The sequence below is a fragment of the Nannospalax galili genome, unplaced genomic scaffold (genome assembly GCF_000622305.1).
Source record: "Nannospalax galili isolate Female #2095 unplaced genomic scaffold, S.galili_v1.0 scaffold436, whole genome shotgun sequence".
Classification (NCBI taxonomy): domain Eukaryota; kingdom Metazoa; phylum Chordata; class Mammalia; order Rodentia; family Spalacidae; genus Nannospalax; species Nannospalax galili.
Window position 1 is genome coordinate 874,589 of NW_008337921.1, and position 14,662 is coordinate 889,250.

The following is a 14,662-nucleotide window of genomic DNA, read 5'->3' on the forward strand; positions in this document are numbered from 1 at the left end:
GCAGACAGGCCCAATCCTCTGCCGCCCCCCTACACCTTAGCAGGCTTGACCCCTTTGAATGTTTCCACCTACGTTCAGCCAGCCTGGGCCAGGGAAGGAGGGAGGGCCACAGTCGAATACACTGGAGGTGAGGGCATTGCCATGAGCTGGGTAAGGTGAATGAGGGGACCTAGCTGTTGCCCCCAGATGGGTGTGGCCCATACTGGCTCTGTCAGGAGCAGAGAGGGTCCCAAGCTCATAGCCGGTCAGAGACCCCATCAGGAAAGTTGCTTAGATAGCCTCAGCCAGCATCTCCTTGGCCCTGTCAGTCTCTGGCTTTGAACGCTGGCTTCCTAAGTGAGCAGAAACCTCAGAGCAGAGCTCACATCTCAGAACAGACAGCTTCCACAGACTGGACGGGTGCCTCCAGGCCAAGCCCTTACTGCATATCCCTTCTAGAGGCCCCTGTGACAAGCCCAGACCTCCCCCCAGCCCCATGGCCTCAGGACTATGTAGAAGAGCCCTTGTTCACGGTTCTCCACCTTTCCAATGCTTGCCAGAAGTGAACACACCACAGGACCTTTACACATGCTGTGTTCCTGCCCACAGAGCTCTTCCCCGATAGCTAGGAAATAGAACAGCAGCCTCGTGGGCATTAGGTTACCAGGGTACCTCTCTCAGGAGGAATAAAGATGGTTCTGTGGGGTCCTGGAGCTCTGAGAACAAGGTATAGAGGAGTACCTCACACTACGAGGGGTCCCTCATACTCATTCCTGCCATCTGTCACCAGGCGTCAGCTAGCACTGCTCCAACACTGGGTTGAGCCCTTGCACCTCCAGAATGCTAAGCTGAGCAAACCCCTTTCTTTATAAAGTTACCTGCCTGGGGATCTCATCGTGCTAACACAGTGTGGAGGGATCTCATCGTGCTAACACAGTGTGGAGGGATCTCATCGTACTAACACAGTGTGGAGGACCAGGGTCTTGTCACTGTTGTCCTCGTGTCTTTGTGCCCCACCCAAGTCTCTCCCATTCTGCATTAAACTGTGCAACGGAGCCCATGGTGAGTCAGGGCATGGCAAGTTCCCAAGCAAGGACTTTTCCTCTCAGAAACAGCCAGCTCCCCATTGCAGAATATTCTAGAGGCTGGGCTCCTTCATCAAGAATGTGTGCTGACCTCTAGAAGTGACTTGGGAGGCCAGCTGCAACAGCACTGACTGTGTTCTGTTTCCTCCTCTGCAGGTATATGCCCTGCGGGGACTCTACCAGGCCTCGTGACTGGACCCCATTCTTTGCTCCACAGGGGCCTGGCTAGTGCCTTCTAGATCTAGTGCTGGAGGCAGGGGTATGGGGGCCTCCCAGTTGGAATGGGAGGGAGCCTCTGAGCCTTTGGGGGACGCTGATGAAGAGTATCTCTCTCACAGCTGGATTTCCCAGTCTTGCAGCAGGTTGGGCCGGTGCCCATGTGCTTCTCTGCCTCCAGCAGCCCCTGGGGTGCAGGGCTGGGGGGCGGGGACACAGACCCACCCCTGGCTCAACCTTTCTCTGTCCCCCTCAGAATCCCAGCCAGGATCCTGGGATGTCTTCTGTTGGCGTGGTTCTTAGCAAACTTGTGGGGTTTTGTTCTTCTAGTTTTTGAGGTCTTTCTCTGTAAACCAGGCTGGCCTTAACTCTGCGTAAGGTGCTCCTTTCTCTGCCTACTGGATGCTGGGATTATAGGCTCACACCATCAAGGCTGGCTTGGTGCTCTCATGGCTTAAAGATTAAATATGCATGCTGTCTGGCCCATCTCCTCCGTCATGGCCTCTCTGGCCCAGGTGGAAATGCCAGGGCAGCTATGAACACTCCATGGACTGGTGCGTTTCCTCACCCGTCCTCACACAGCAAAGCCAGTCTTCCTCCCCTGCCATAATTGCCTATGACCATTATGCACACATGTTCCTACTCCAACATACACATACATGTGCGTGCATACACACTCTTGCACACAGGTGCTACCCACTGGGTATCCTACACCATCTCCAGACCTCTGCTCTACCCACGCACCTGCTGTCCCCTGGGCAGGGGAACCTGCACTGTAATAGATGTTCTCCCCACTAGGGAGATAGATGGCTCCAAGTTTAAGCCTAAGCAAACTGTCTGCAAAAGTGGCCACCACAGATATCTATAAAACAAGGAAGTCCTTCTGCATTTGCCATCAGCGTGCGTAAGTGGACAGATGGCGACCTTTAAGAACCTTCGACCTGCTTCACTGGCTTTGGTGAAATAGAAAAGTCATAATGCAATAAATCGCTTCTGCCCTTTTCAAAATGCCTTGCTTCTTGCATATTATTAAAAACAGCCCTGGCCTCAGACTCTGGTGGCAGGTGAGCTCTGTGCACAGCAATGAGTGTGTTTGTCTTTAAGTCCCAGGGGATGTGGCCCTGCATGACCAGGCACAGGAGATGACCTGAGAACAGGACTGTCCCCAAGCAGAATGCCCATTGATACTGGGTCATCCCAAATACTGATACTTGATCATCCCAAGTGCTTAAAGTTCAAATAGCCTCTTAGCAAAGTTTACAAAGAAAGCAGCAAATGTCTGTCACACAAGGCAAGGCCTTCCCGAGGACACGTGGGTTGACGCCTGGAGCTGCTACACGGCACAGGCTCCGTGGGACCCGCCAGTCCGCCTCTCTTGCTCCTTCCTTGCTGTTCCTGAGCGAAGGCTGATGGTGGCCAGTGTCCCTCTTGCTGGCGGCTCTGACCTCCATGTAGGGCTGTGTGTGGTGGTTCCATAGGGGCTGCTGATGAGGGGACGGCACCCACAGGCAGGCTTTCTCACCTTCTCTTCTTCCATCTTGGGCCACATCCCTCCATCGCAGTAACATGTTTAACAAGCCCCAGACACCCAGCCCAGGCCCCCATGATCCTAAATGTGCCCCTGTCACATTGCCCCTTTCCCTCCATGTGTCCAGTGGCCACCAGCACTGCCCTGCAGGAACTTGGGGAAATTGTGGCTCCACCTTCTTGACCTCTTGGGCCCTGAAGGAGCTCAAAGTCAGGCAGGAAGTGGCCATGTGGCTGGCCTTTAGTTCCCTTCTTCAGATGTCCTCAGTTACACATCTGGCTGTAAACTGCTTCTAGGATCTATAACGCCCACCAACGGCTACAGAGCACTGGCTAGATGGCCCTGCCCTGGCTGGCCTTCAGCAGAGGCCTCAACTGCTTCAGAGCGGTGAGGCTGACAGGCAGCTGCAGACATCTGGTCCAGGCTCCTGCAGAGCCCCTGTGAAGGGCAGGGTGGTAGAACAGACAGAGCCCAGGGAGGCTGAGGAGCGCCAGGTACTCCATCACCTTACCTGCCGCCAGGTGTGCCCGCAGTCAGACGTGATGTACATTTCCTCTTTGTACTCCACCAGCTGAGAACCGAGGTTACCTGACCCAACAGAAAAGGTGTTGTTCTTAGACCTGCCAGCTCCCCTGACCAAGCCCCACACAGTCCCCTGACCACACGAGGGGACTGCCTAGGCCTGTATTTCCACCAGTCACCTACAGTGGGCCCCTCTCTGTCTTCTTCTATGGACAGTGGCCCTGATGTAGCTGCTGAGTTTAGGCTGGTCCCCTCTGTGCAGCAAAGGCTCAACACAGCCAAGTTCCTGCAGGGACCTTGAGGGAAAAAGGTGGCATTGGTGGTCAGGGTCAGGTGGAGGACATGGGCAGCAGAGATTTGTGGATCTTGAGAGGACTTAAACACGGCAAGGCAAGGCTACATGTATGTCCTAGAGGCCAAGTGCGGGGAGGTCAGAGTGAGTCTGGTGAAGCACGAGGCATGTGAAAAGGCAGGCACACGGCAGATGTGCATTAAATGCCTGCTGAGGGGACCATTGAGATGCGAGGGAGACTAGCCAGGCGGCAGGAGCTGCATCCCAGCCTGGAGCTACTTGAGATGGAAAACAGCCTACAGAGGACCTAGGCTAGCCCAGCTCACAGAAGAGCAGCTGCCCCAGATGGCCTGCTACAGTCTTGTAGGTTCAAAACATGGGATGTGCATGGCTGCTTCCCAAACTGGGCCTGGGCTCCCCAGCATCCCACCATGAGCACAGGGGCCTTCTTGAACTAAAATGTCTGTATCAGGATGGACTGTCATTCACCTACCCACCTATCCATCATCTACCCACTAATCTATCCATCCATCCACCCATCTACCTACTTCTCCACCTATTACCCCACCTGTCCATCTGTCCATCAATCCCTCCACCCACCTATCCATTCATCTGCCAATTACCCACTAACCCATCCATCCATCTTCCATCATTTGCCCGACCATCTACATGCCTATCCATCTATTTATATGCCTGCTTATCCATCTCTCCACTCACCCATCCACCCACCACCCACTGTCCATCTACTACCCACCCACCCATCTATTCATCAATCCATCCATTCATTTACCCATCTGCTTGCCTATCTATCTACCCATCCATCCACCCACCTACCCATCTATCCATCCACTATCTACCCATCACCCACCCATCCTCCCACCCATTCATCCACCCATCCACCCACTCAACCTCCCATCCATCTACCCCCCATCTGCTCATCCGTCCACCCATTCACAACTCCCTCCCCCCATCCTACATTCACCCCTAAGGTTTCCAGGGGAGCCATGCTGCCTCAGAGGAGGTGGCATTGCCTCTAACGGACACACCATGGCCTCGGGCTCATGGCCTCCAGTTCGTAGCTCATGCGATGAAAGCTTCCCTCGGGTTGTAAAGTTCCACTTCCACCTGTGCTGGGGTCACCCACCTGCACCCATGATGAGGCCAGGGGCAGTGTCCTTGGTGTGTACTGTGCCTGACACGTAGGGGTTGTCTGCCCAGCGCAGGTGCAGGTGCAGGTGGCAGTCAGGCTGGGGAGGAGAGGAAGAGGGATGATCAGCACAGGGTGGGATCATCCTAGGAAACCCAGTTCTGTGGCTAGATCTATGGCCTTTGTGGAAGAAAGTTGGGCTGGGGTGTCTTGGTAGAGTGGACAGACGGTCGGAAGCAGCACTCAGCTGACCTCTGGGCAATGGCTGCAAAGGATGAGGACAGTTTCAGCAGGGGCTGCTGAGAGCCTGGGGGGAAGGGAGTGGAGTGGGGACCAGCCAGGAACCCACGAATTGTCCCACTGTACGCTGGAGAACAGATTCTCAGTCTGGGGAGGGCCTCAGTGTGGCTATACCTTCTCCAAGAGGGGGGGTGTTAGGGCCTGGATCCCCGAAGGGCAGGATTCTCCATATCCATCCATCCATCCATCCACCCACCCACCCACCCACCCACCCATCCACCCATCCATCCATCCATCCATCCCTCTGTTCAGAGCCTTTAGTTGAGGCCTGGGCTGGATTGTAGCTCCTTGCATGGCCTAGCACAGGGTAGCCCTGGTTCTAGCCTTAGCACCAGGGATTTTGTCTAATGCCACCTTTGCTGGGTTCACAGGCACCTAGATCAGGAACGCTGGATCACCTCTCATGCGAGGGATGCTAGAACCAAGCTTCAGGCCTTGGACATCTGTCCTACCGACTGTAGCCTGATCAGCTGAGCCCACCTTGATGGCAGAGGAGCCCTCAGAAGCCCATGGGTGGTGGATGTTGGGGGGCTTTCAGGGCACTGACCTGTCTCACCTCTGTGCTTCCCACTTTGAGAATTCCACAGAGCAGTGAGCGTGGCTGAGGGCCAGAGTGTGGGAGGACGCAGGGCTGGGGGTTTTCTGACTTCTCAGAGGACTTTGTGGCCTTAGGGAAAATGCTGAGCACCTCTGTGCCTGAGGTACTTTGTGAGATGGTGATGTAACCTCTGCTCCACAGGACTGCTGGATACACAGCACAGAGTCTGGGGCCCGGCACCCCTATGGACTGCTTATCTGCTTACTCAGAAGCAAGGCAAACATTTTGTTTTTCCTCTTAGTTTTTCTAGGAAAACAAAACTCTTCCAGTTTGGGAATATCTTAAAGTAGGCTACTTAGAGATCCAGATTCTTTTAGGTTGTGCTGGTAATTTGGGGGGCAACTTTGGGCCTCAGTTTCCTCATCTGAAAAATGGAGTCAGTGGAACCGCCTGCTCACCTCCTGCAAGGGGTAGCTCCAGGGATATGTGACCAGGGGCTGTGGTTCTTTGTGGGGAGGCCTCTATTCCTTCTCATGCTTTCGTTAATACGTTCTTCTGCCCTAGAACTTAGTGTGATTTATAGGGATTCTCCTGAGCTAAACTGTAAACCTGTCTAATTGGCTGTTATGTGGTAGCTGGGCTGTGACTGCCCCAGGTTCTATAATCAGGCCATGCTGTAGACGTCCCTCCATAGACGTAGAACAGGGACCCTACACAGCAGGCAAGAAGCAGGCCCCTGGCTGCCAGGACTGGGTGACAGGGGACACTGGACAGCGTGGCTTCTTTTTGGGGTGAGGAAAATGCTCTGAAGTGGACCAGGGAGATGGCCACACAGCTGTGATGAATGTCCCTGCCACAATCCTATGGTGACACATTAACAAGAGAAGGTGACAGTCAAATGGTTAATGAGCAGTACAAGGTGGGCAGAAGGGCCCCGTGGCCTCCACAGAGGCACACAGAGGCAGCTGGGAAGCTGGAGACCACCCTGGATGGCAGGGCTCTGCCGCAGCAGGAACAGAGCCCCTGTGCAAGAACCCCAGAGTGGGGACAGCACAGTCCTAATGAGCTGACAGAGATGCAGCCCTGCTTTGGTGCCTGGGCCTCCTAGAGGGGCAGGCAGGGCCTGAAGTATTTGAGCTTGTAGCCCATCTCCTGGGCTTCCATCAGCCCTCTCTCTTCCTGGCCTGACATATTGGGCCAGGCTCCCCATGGGACACAGGGTCAGAGATGGCAGGGCGTCTGAGGCTGCCCGGGGTGAGGCCAGGCCCAAGGAGCTGCAGCAAGTCCCGGTGGCAGGTGAGTTCCCTGTCTCTGCCCCTTCCTGTGCAGCAGCCAGCAGGTACACTCTACAGAAGTGACTGGAAGATCTAATCTTAGACCATGGGGTGGAGAGAAGGAAGTCTGACCCCTGGCCACCCAGCCCCAGCTTGGGACTCAGCCCTATCTAGAAGACTTTCTGGCACTGCAGAGTGTGTGGGTTTCTACTCAGAATGCCAGATGTCAATGGATTCAAATCCACTTCCCAATTGAGATTCATCGTGCTGAAAGATCTGATCAGGGCTGGGGAGTTGGTTCAGTGGGTAAAGTGCTGCTAAGCAAGTATGGAAACCTGAGTCCCAATCCCAGCAACCACATAGAAGCTGGCCAAGGCTGCATTATCTCTAACCCCAATGCAGGGGGCAGGGTGGAGACAGGTGGACCCTAGAGGTTTGCTGGCCAACCCGTCCAATTAGTGTCCTCTGCATTCAGTGAAGGGGGTGGTACAGGACACTCAACCTTGACCTCTGACCTCTACACACGTGAGTATGCCCGCACACACGTGTATAACGCACACACACAATGCCCTGCTTCCCCATGTCTGGAAGATGTCCTCAGCAGAGCCAGAGGTCTGGGGGCCAGTGTGTGACCAAAAGGGAGAGAAGGAAGAAGGCTAAGATGTCCCTGGCCCCAGACAGACACCTGCAGGCTCATTTCCCCTTGCCCCGTGTTTCCCAGGCATCGTGCCGCTGTAGTCTGTCTGAGGCCTGAACCACGTGTGGCTGAGGGAATGACTCTTCAGGTGTGAGGGCCAGGGTACGGGCCACCTGTCTGCCCCCGTGGCCTGCTGACTCCTGGACATTTTGCTGTGGTTCCCTGTGCACTCTGCACCTGTCTGGGCCACTTCCTATCATCCTCAGGCCAGGACGTAAATCTCAACGAGGCTGCCTCCTCACTGAGCTGTGTAATTGCAGACAAGAATCTTCTCTTAGCTGAAACTTGCTTTGGCAGATTAATGTGGCTTAACTTTCCCAGCGATGATACGAAAATTAGCCTTTCACAGCAATTCTAGACCCATTTATAAATGGCAGGCAATTCATTCCCGAAGCAGGTGGGCGGGAGCTGTGATCTCCCCCATCCACGGCAGGGCCTGAGTGGAGAGTGGTCTGCAGGCAACCATCAGGCTGGAGAGCGGGCCGGTTCCTGCCTGGGCAAGGGTACCACCCGAAGAGCTGAGCCCCAGCTCTCGGAGTCGGGGGCTGTGTGGACGAAGGGATGGGCTCTTCCATGACTACTTCCACACTGTGCTCCCTCCCCCGCAAAGCAGCAGCAATTTCTACTTTGTTGACCCCCCGCACATAAGGGTGTTCTGTGTGTCTGTTGGATGAAATCCCCGAGCAAAACAGGCTGTTGCTCTTTCTTTTTTACATTTTAGGAAATGGGCGAAGCAATTGGTGGGTTCACGGGTCCCTGGTGTGTGCTCCCTGCTTTGAGGGGCTTATGGTTGACAGAGCAGCAAAGATGCCCAGTGAAGTTTTCTTAGGGTGGGGCATGTAAGCAGGGTTTTCATGTATCAATAGGAGTCTACTGAGAGAAAAAAGTTAAGAGGTATCTTCGGTTTCAGGGATGGAATAGGAAGTGAGATCATACGCTCGCTTGCTTGCTCCCGGCTGGACTACGCCATTTCACATCGCCCCTGTGATACCACAGATTTTTGTCACTTCCCTCTCCCACAGGATCCCCGGGGCCTTGTGTGATCCTGCCAACATCACAGCAGATGACCGAGCCCCGCGGGGTGGGGATGGGGTGCTGGTAGATGGGCGCTCCATGTGGCATGCAGGGGGGCACGGTGCTCAGGAGTGAGGCACCCACAGGGAAAGGGAGACTCTGAGAAGTGTGTGGCCCCATCAGCTTCTTCCTCTCTGGCAGCTACCAGTCTCTGAGCATGTTCCTCCAGCTGGTGTCAGGGACGGCTGGGGCCCTCGGTGTGCTTTCCTATGAAGTCTATGCACCACATGGACTCTAGGTAGTCACAGAACCCCAGGGAGCCACCACTCCTTCAGCACTGACCCCGATTCTAGCAGTCAAGGGACTTTCTAGGCCACAGCGCTGCATGTGGAATACCAACCCCAGGACTCAGGGCACGTGGCACCCACTGGTGACAGTGGTGAGGCCACTTTTGGTGGCAGCAACCACCCTGTGACCCTCCTCCATCCTTCCCCAGCTCTCCGTGTTGCCCAGTAAGATTCAGTGATGCTCAGTAGCAGGCTTGGAAGATGTCTGCCTGCTCCTTTGGACCTCTGCTGATGTCACGGGGTCACTCCTGTGCTAGCCAGGAGTGGGACTCCGGTGTGGACAACATGCCAGTCTAGGTCACTGATTCCTAGGCCTGGAGCCACTGGACAAGGGGGTGGAGCTGAGACTGAGTGAGGGCTGTGGTTTGGGGAGGTTTTCATTGTAATTTCATGGCCATGACTGACCTCTGTATACCTCCCTACATGTGGCAGGAACTGGTGGCCTGTGCATTCTGGTAGACCACAGGAATGGCATCTGTGACACCGTGCAGGAGGTGTGTGACGAGGCAGAGCACCTACCGCCTGGCAATTGGTGGGCTTCCCGTTCATGTCGGTGCTGGGCGGCCTCAGGTAATCCCAGTCTCGGCCCTTGTTGTAGGTTATGAGTGTCATCACCTTACCGTTCACTTTCTGGTTTGCCAAGAAGACCCCTTTCACCCCTCTGACCTGAGGACACACAAAAAGGACCATAAGACCGCACACCGGTCACCCAGGGTCATGGTGGCCCCACACTGCCCTCCTGAGTGTCTGGAAGGTGGCTTTACCTAGTCCTTGTTGTGGCCTGGCACCTGGCCAGTGGGCCTGCAGCTGAGGGAGGAAGACCAGCCCAGGCTTACACGGGAGGAGTTGTCTTCCCCAAGGCCCGGGGTGCCTCTAGGACACTTGGTTGCTTGTCTAGAATTGTTGGCTATCAAATGTCAGGGAGAACTCTGGTCCCCTGACCAACCAGAGCATACGTTGGAGGGGTTCCCCCGCCTGACCCTGGAATTCAGATCCCCTTGCTCCCTGTGTCTACCAGACCGCAGGGCCTGTGCCATGGTGATTGCTTCTGGGCTTTCCTCAGGGAACTCCATACATCAATGTCATGATGGGAAGGGGAAAGCCTCCATTTACCCTGCCATGCACTGATGGCTCCACTATGCCCTTACTGCATTCATTCCCTCCCTCCCTCCGTCTTTCTGTTTCTCTCTCCCTCCCCCCTGCCTCTCCCTCCCTCCCTCTCTCCCTCCCTCCCTCTCTCCCTCTCTCTCTCTCTCTCACTCTCTCAATCTCTCTCTTTGCACGTGTGTGTGTGTGTGTGTGTGTGTGTGTGTGTGTGTAGGGCAGAGGACAGTGTTAGGTGTCATTCCTCAGATGATGCTGTCCATCTTGTGTCTTTGAAGCAGTGCGTCTCACTGGCCTAGAACTCACCAAGTAGCCTAGGCTGGTCAGCCGCTGAGTCCCAGGGATCCAGCTGTCTCTGCCTCCTTGATGCTGAGATTACAAGGGGGCACACCACCATTCCCAGCTCTCTCTCTCTCTCTCTCTCTCTCTCTCTCTCTCTCTCTCTCTCCTCTACCAGGCCCCGCCAGGGCTCCAGCATCCACGGGAGGCCACTGAGTTGACTCGTAGGAAATGTGTAAGAGCCGAACCAGACATTGTGTTGAGTTGAACGCAGCAGCGCTCTCACAGGGACGACCTTTGAAGGGATTTACTGATAAGGGACTTAAAGTCACATTCCCTGGGAGCCAGAGAGTGGTTTGCCAGGCACAGGAATGCCCACTTTCATCCACGCCCCATAGCAGAGGTGTCTCCACTCCTCTGGGCACAGCATGGTATTGCTGCTCACAAGGCCCCTCTGGAGACAGGATTAGAGAGTTGTGCATTTTACCCAGGGCTCCAGAGCCAAGGATTATAATTGTGTTGATGCAATTAACACCTGACTATTGGCGCTTTCTATGCACAGGCTCTGCTCTGCACACATGATCTCCTTTGAGTCTCATAACTCTGGGAGGTCATTGAAGTTATGCAAGGACAGTGCATGTGGGCAGTCCACCAGAGATGCACTGCTACCCATGTAGGAACAGACAGGAGGGTAGATGGATGGGTGGGTGGGTGGATGGGTGGGTGGGTAGGTAGACAGGTAGGTGAGTGGATGGATGGACAAGTGGATTGGTGGATAAGTGGATGGCTAGATGGATGGATCGGTGGATGAATGGATGGGTGGATTCATGGATGAGTAAATGGATGGATGGGTGAATGAGTGGATGGGTAGATGAGTGGATGAATAGATGGATAAGTGGATGGATAGATGGATCAGTGGATGAGTGGATGGATGGGTGGGTGAGTGGATGGGTAAATGGGTGGATGAATGAGTAAGTGGTTGGGTAGATGGAGGGTGGATGGGTGCATTAGTAGATGGGTAGGTGGATAGAAAGGAAAGTAAGTGGATAGGTGGATAGATGAGTGGATGGATGGATAGATGGGTGGATGGATGGATAGATGGGTGGATAGGTGGATAGATGAGTGGATGGATGGATAGATGAGTGGATAGGTGGATAGATGAGTGGATGGATGGATAGATGGGTGGATGGATGGATAGATGGGTGGATAGGTGGATAGATGAGTGGATGGATGGATAGATGAGTGGATAGGTGGATAGATGAGTGGATGGATGGATAGATGGGTGGATGGATGGATAGATGGGTGGATAGGTGGATAGATGAGTGGATGGATGGATAGATGGGTGGATGGGTAGATTCAGAGTTGTACCTATTCCTACTCTGTGATCTTTGTTTGACATGAGAGAGGCAAAGTCACTTCCCAGGCACCAGAAGGGGGAGGTGGGTACCCCTTTTCACATGGCTGCCATGAGCCTCCTGATGTCCTCGCTGCTCTCTCTGGGCTCTCTGTGCCAGGTTGTGCTGTCCATACATGGTTCAGCTCACTGCTTCCTAGCATGGCTGACTCCTGTTCAGTTGCAGCTTGGTGCTGCTCCCCTCCTCCTGGAAGCCCACCGGGACTCCCCCCATCCCACCTTCACTGGCCAAAGAGCATTGCACTGTGTCCAGCACAGGCAGCTGTGTTAGAGACACCGCAGGGAGGCATCTTCCTGGTGGGGTATCCCTGTCAGTGACTGAGGGCAGGGCCCAGAGTGTGGTCAGCAGTATGTATGTGACAGATACCCATGGATAGGGCAGATAGCACCTCCCCGTGTCAGACCCTCCTGTCCATCACTGCTCACCCCAGTCTTGGGCTGCAGCACCCTTGGTGAGCGGCCTAGTGCCCAGATACTATCAGGGGCATTCCGAGGACTGAGCTCTGGGTGAGGAGGACTGCAGGACCAGGACTGTCCCTCTGCAGCTGGTAGGCAGCCTTGACAAATGGACTTTCTTCACAAACAAACAAGCAAACGATCCCATTCATCACTTGGCAGGGGACAACGGCTCCCCGCTGCTGCTGACAGCTGGGAATTGTGTGGAAGCTCCTCCATCTGGGAGGTCTCCTCCCACTCACAGCAACAAAGTCCATTGTCCATCAAGGGCCACCATCCGAGCCAGACTCACCACCCAACACATGCACCAGCGGGTCACTCACCTGCCGGGGGAGGGGGGGGTCCCAAGGGCAGATGTGAAGGAAGAATTGGGGGACAATGACAGAGAGGATTTCAAGAGGCTGGTTGGACTGGGAGCAGACAGTGAGCAGGTCTCTCTGGGCAGGTTGGCAGGGGTGGGTTCCTCTGAGTCTGTTGTCTGACCTCTACATGGGCTAAGAAATACCCTCACCCCTGGCCACAGTGCCCATAAGAAAAAACAGGCTTGTGAGTAGCATGTCCATGCCAGGCCCATATCAGGAGCCTGAAGAATTTTATGGAGTGGACATGGGGCCCAGGCTGCTCTCATTGGTGGAGAGCCTTGGTGTGTATGCTGGAAGGCTGGGCCAAAGCTTTGGCATGTGTGGGAGCCCATGGGGACTTATGTAGGGCCAGGTGAGTCCAGGACCCTCCCCCCCAAGAGGGGTGGTGCAGGCATCTCAGGGAGTTAAGAGAGAGGCCTTGCCCCAGCAACCCAGGTGGCAACTCTGCAGAGGCCTAACTCCATGGAGGGAGGATTGAGGTGGGAAGTGTGAGGACTGGGCACAGGAGAGAGGCTCCATCTCTAAGGACAGAGGGAGAAGACAGAGGGTCATGTGGCAGGAGAGCGGGACAGACTAGAGAGGCTCCTGGCTTCAGGAGAGGTGCTTAGGCTATATCTGGCTGTGGCTACCTTAGGCACAGGGATAGCCTTGCATGCTAAGGCTCAGCCTAGTTCTGCAAAATGCTCCCTACTAGGAATTTCCTTCTCATTAGCAAATACTGCCTTGTGAATCTCATTAAAAAGAGGTTTCTTCTGTCTTAATGGCCTACACAACAGCCTCTGGCCCCTAAAGCCTGAAACATCTGGTGCTTCCCAGATATCTGTGGCCCTAGGGAAGGAGTAGGGAGGGAGAGGGCAACTGTCCCCACCTCACCGGGATGCCCACCTCAAGGATGTCAATGACCACACTCTCCTCTGCCTGCTTCGAGCTGCGCACATTCTCCAGCACCAGGGAGTAGCGTATGCCGCGTGGGTCCGACTGGTACAGGTTATAGGTGTCTGCTTGGTTCCACTCCTGTACTGCTAAAAACACCTGCTGTTCGTCTGTGCTGATGATCTGCAGGTCCTGGAGACAGAAGAGCTGTCAGAGATGGTGGCCTGGGGCACAGGCGCCACCACCCCACTGCCCTGAAGCCAGGCTGATCCTGGTGGCATCCTGGTGGGCTATACTTGGCTCCATGGCCTTGGACAAATGACTTTACTCCCTGGGCCTCCAAGTCACACCTCTGAAATGGGGGTGATGTTCAGATCCTCCACACCAAGCTGTGGGGTAGCCTGGGGATGCCTCTTCTTCCTTGCCCCCATTGTTCATCTGTTTATCTCCCCCACAGTGAACCCCACATGGTCAGAATAACTGGCAGATGTAGGGCTGGGCTCCCCCTTCCTGGGGTCAGGTGAACCTTCATTCATCCAACATTGATGTATGAAGCCCCAGCCCCGTGCTAGGCTCAGGCAGTGCAGACCCTGCTGTCAGCCCAACCTCTGCCTTGAACTGTGCAAAGGGTCCTCCCCTAACAGAGCTCAGTGTGCTCAGATGGCACCCCCTCAACACGTGAGCTGCCATCTCTCTACCTTCCTTTGCGCCAGTCTTGTACCCAACCCTTAGCCTCACGGACAGTTGAAAGACAGGCAGTGCTGAAAGAACAGCAGCCCAGGCAATGAGTCCAGACCTCAGTTTCCCCTTGTGAGTCAGGCAGTTCTGTGGGGTTCAGCACAGTCTCTAGTATCTGTTCCAGAATGTACAATTCAGAAAAAGGAAAGATCCCTACCCCAGTGGAAAAACTCGCCAGGCTACTGGGCTGCTTGCTTCCCTCTGTGGGGGCCTGTGCCACTGCTGAGGGAGGTGCTGCCCAGGTGCGGAGCAGCCCCACCTTGGTCACACAGGTTTTACTCTGCAGGCTTCTTGACTGTGCGCTTTCCTTTGAAGTTCTCACAACCCTCTGACATAAGGCTGCCAGGATGCGGGAACTGAAGACACATGGGGGATTCTGAGAGGGGCTGGGTGCCATCACCTGAAGACCCAGTCCTTCCCCTCACCGCTGTCTTTCCCAGCTAAGCATGGCAGTGCATTTTTAGAATCCAACTCCTAGAAGCTTGAGGCTGAAGGAT

At 54.8% G+C, this 14,662-nt stretch overlaps 1 protein-coding gene across 3 annotated transcripts in view; it reads right to left on the reverse strand.

Annotated features, from left to right (window-relative positions):
• Sorcs2 (sortilin related VPS10 domain containing receptor 2) overlaps window positions 1-14,662 on the reverse strand; it is a 412,336-nt gene that overhangs the window by 31,114 nt on the left and 366,560 nt on the right. For all 3 annotated transcript variants that reach the window (XM_008832857.3, XM_029563427.1, XM_029563428.1), the window contains exons 9-12: window positions 13,440-13,619; window positions 9,459-9,605; window positions 4,767-4,869; window positions 3,320-3,396 (exon numbers count right to left, since the gene is read on the reverse strand). In XM_008832857.3, coding sequence (XP_008831079.1) covers window positions 3,320-3,396; window positions 4,767-4,869; window positions 9,459-9,605; window positions 13,440-13,619 — 507 coding nt within the window. The remainder of the gene's footprint in view (window positions 1-3,319; window positions 3,397-4,766; window positions 4,870-9,458; window positions 9,606-13,439; window positions 13,620-14,662) is intronic.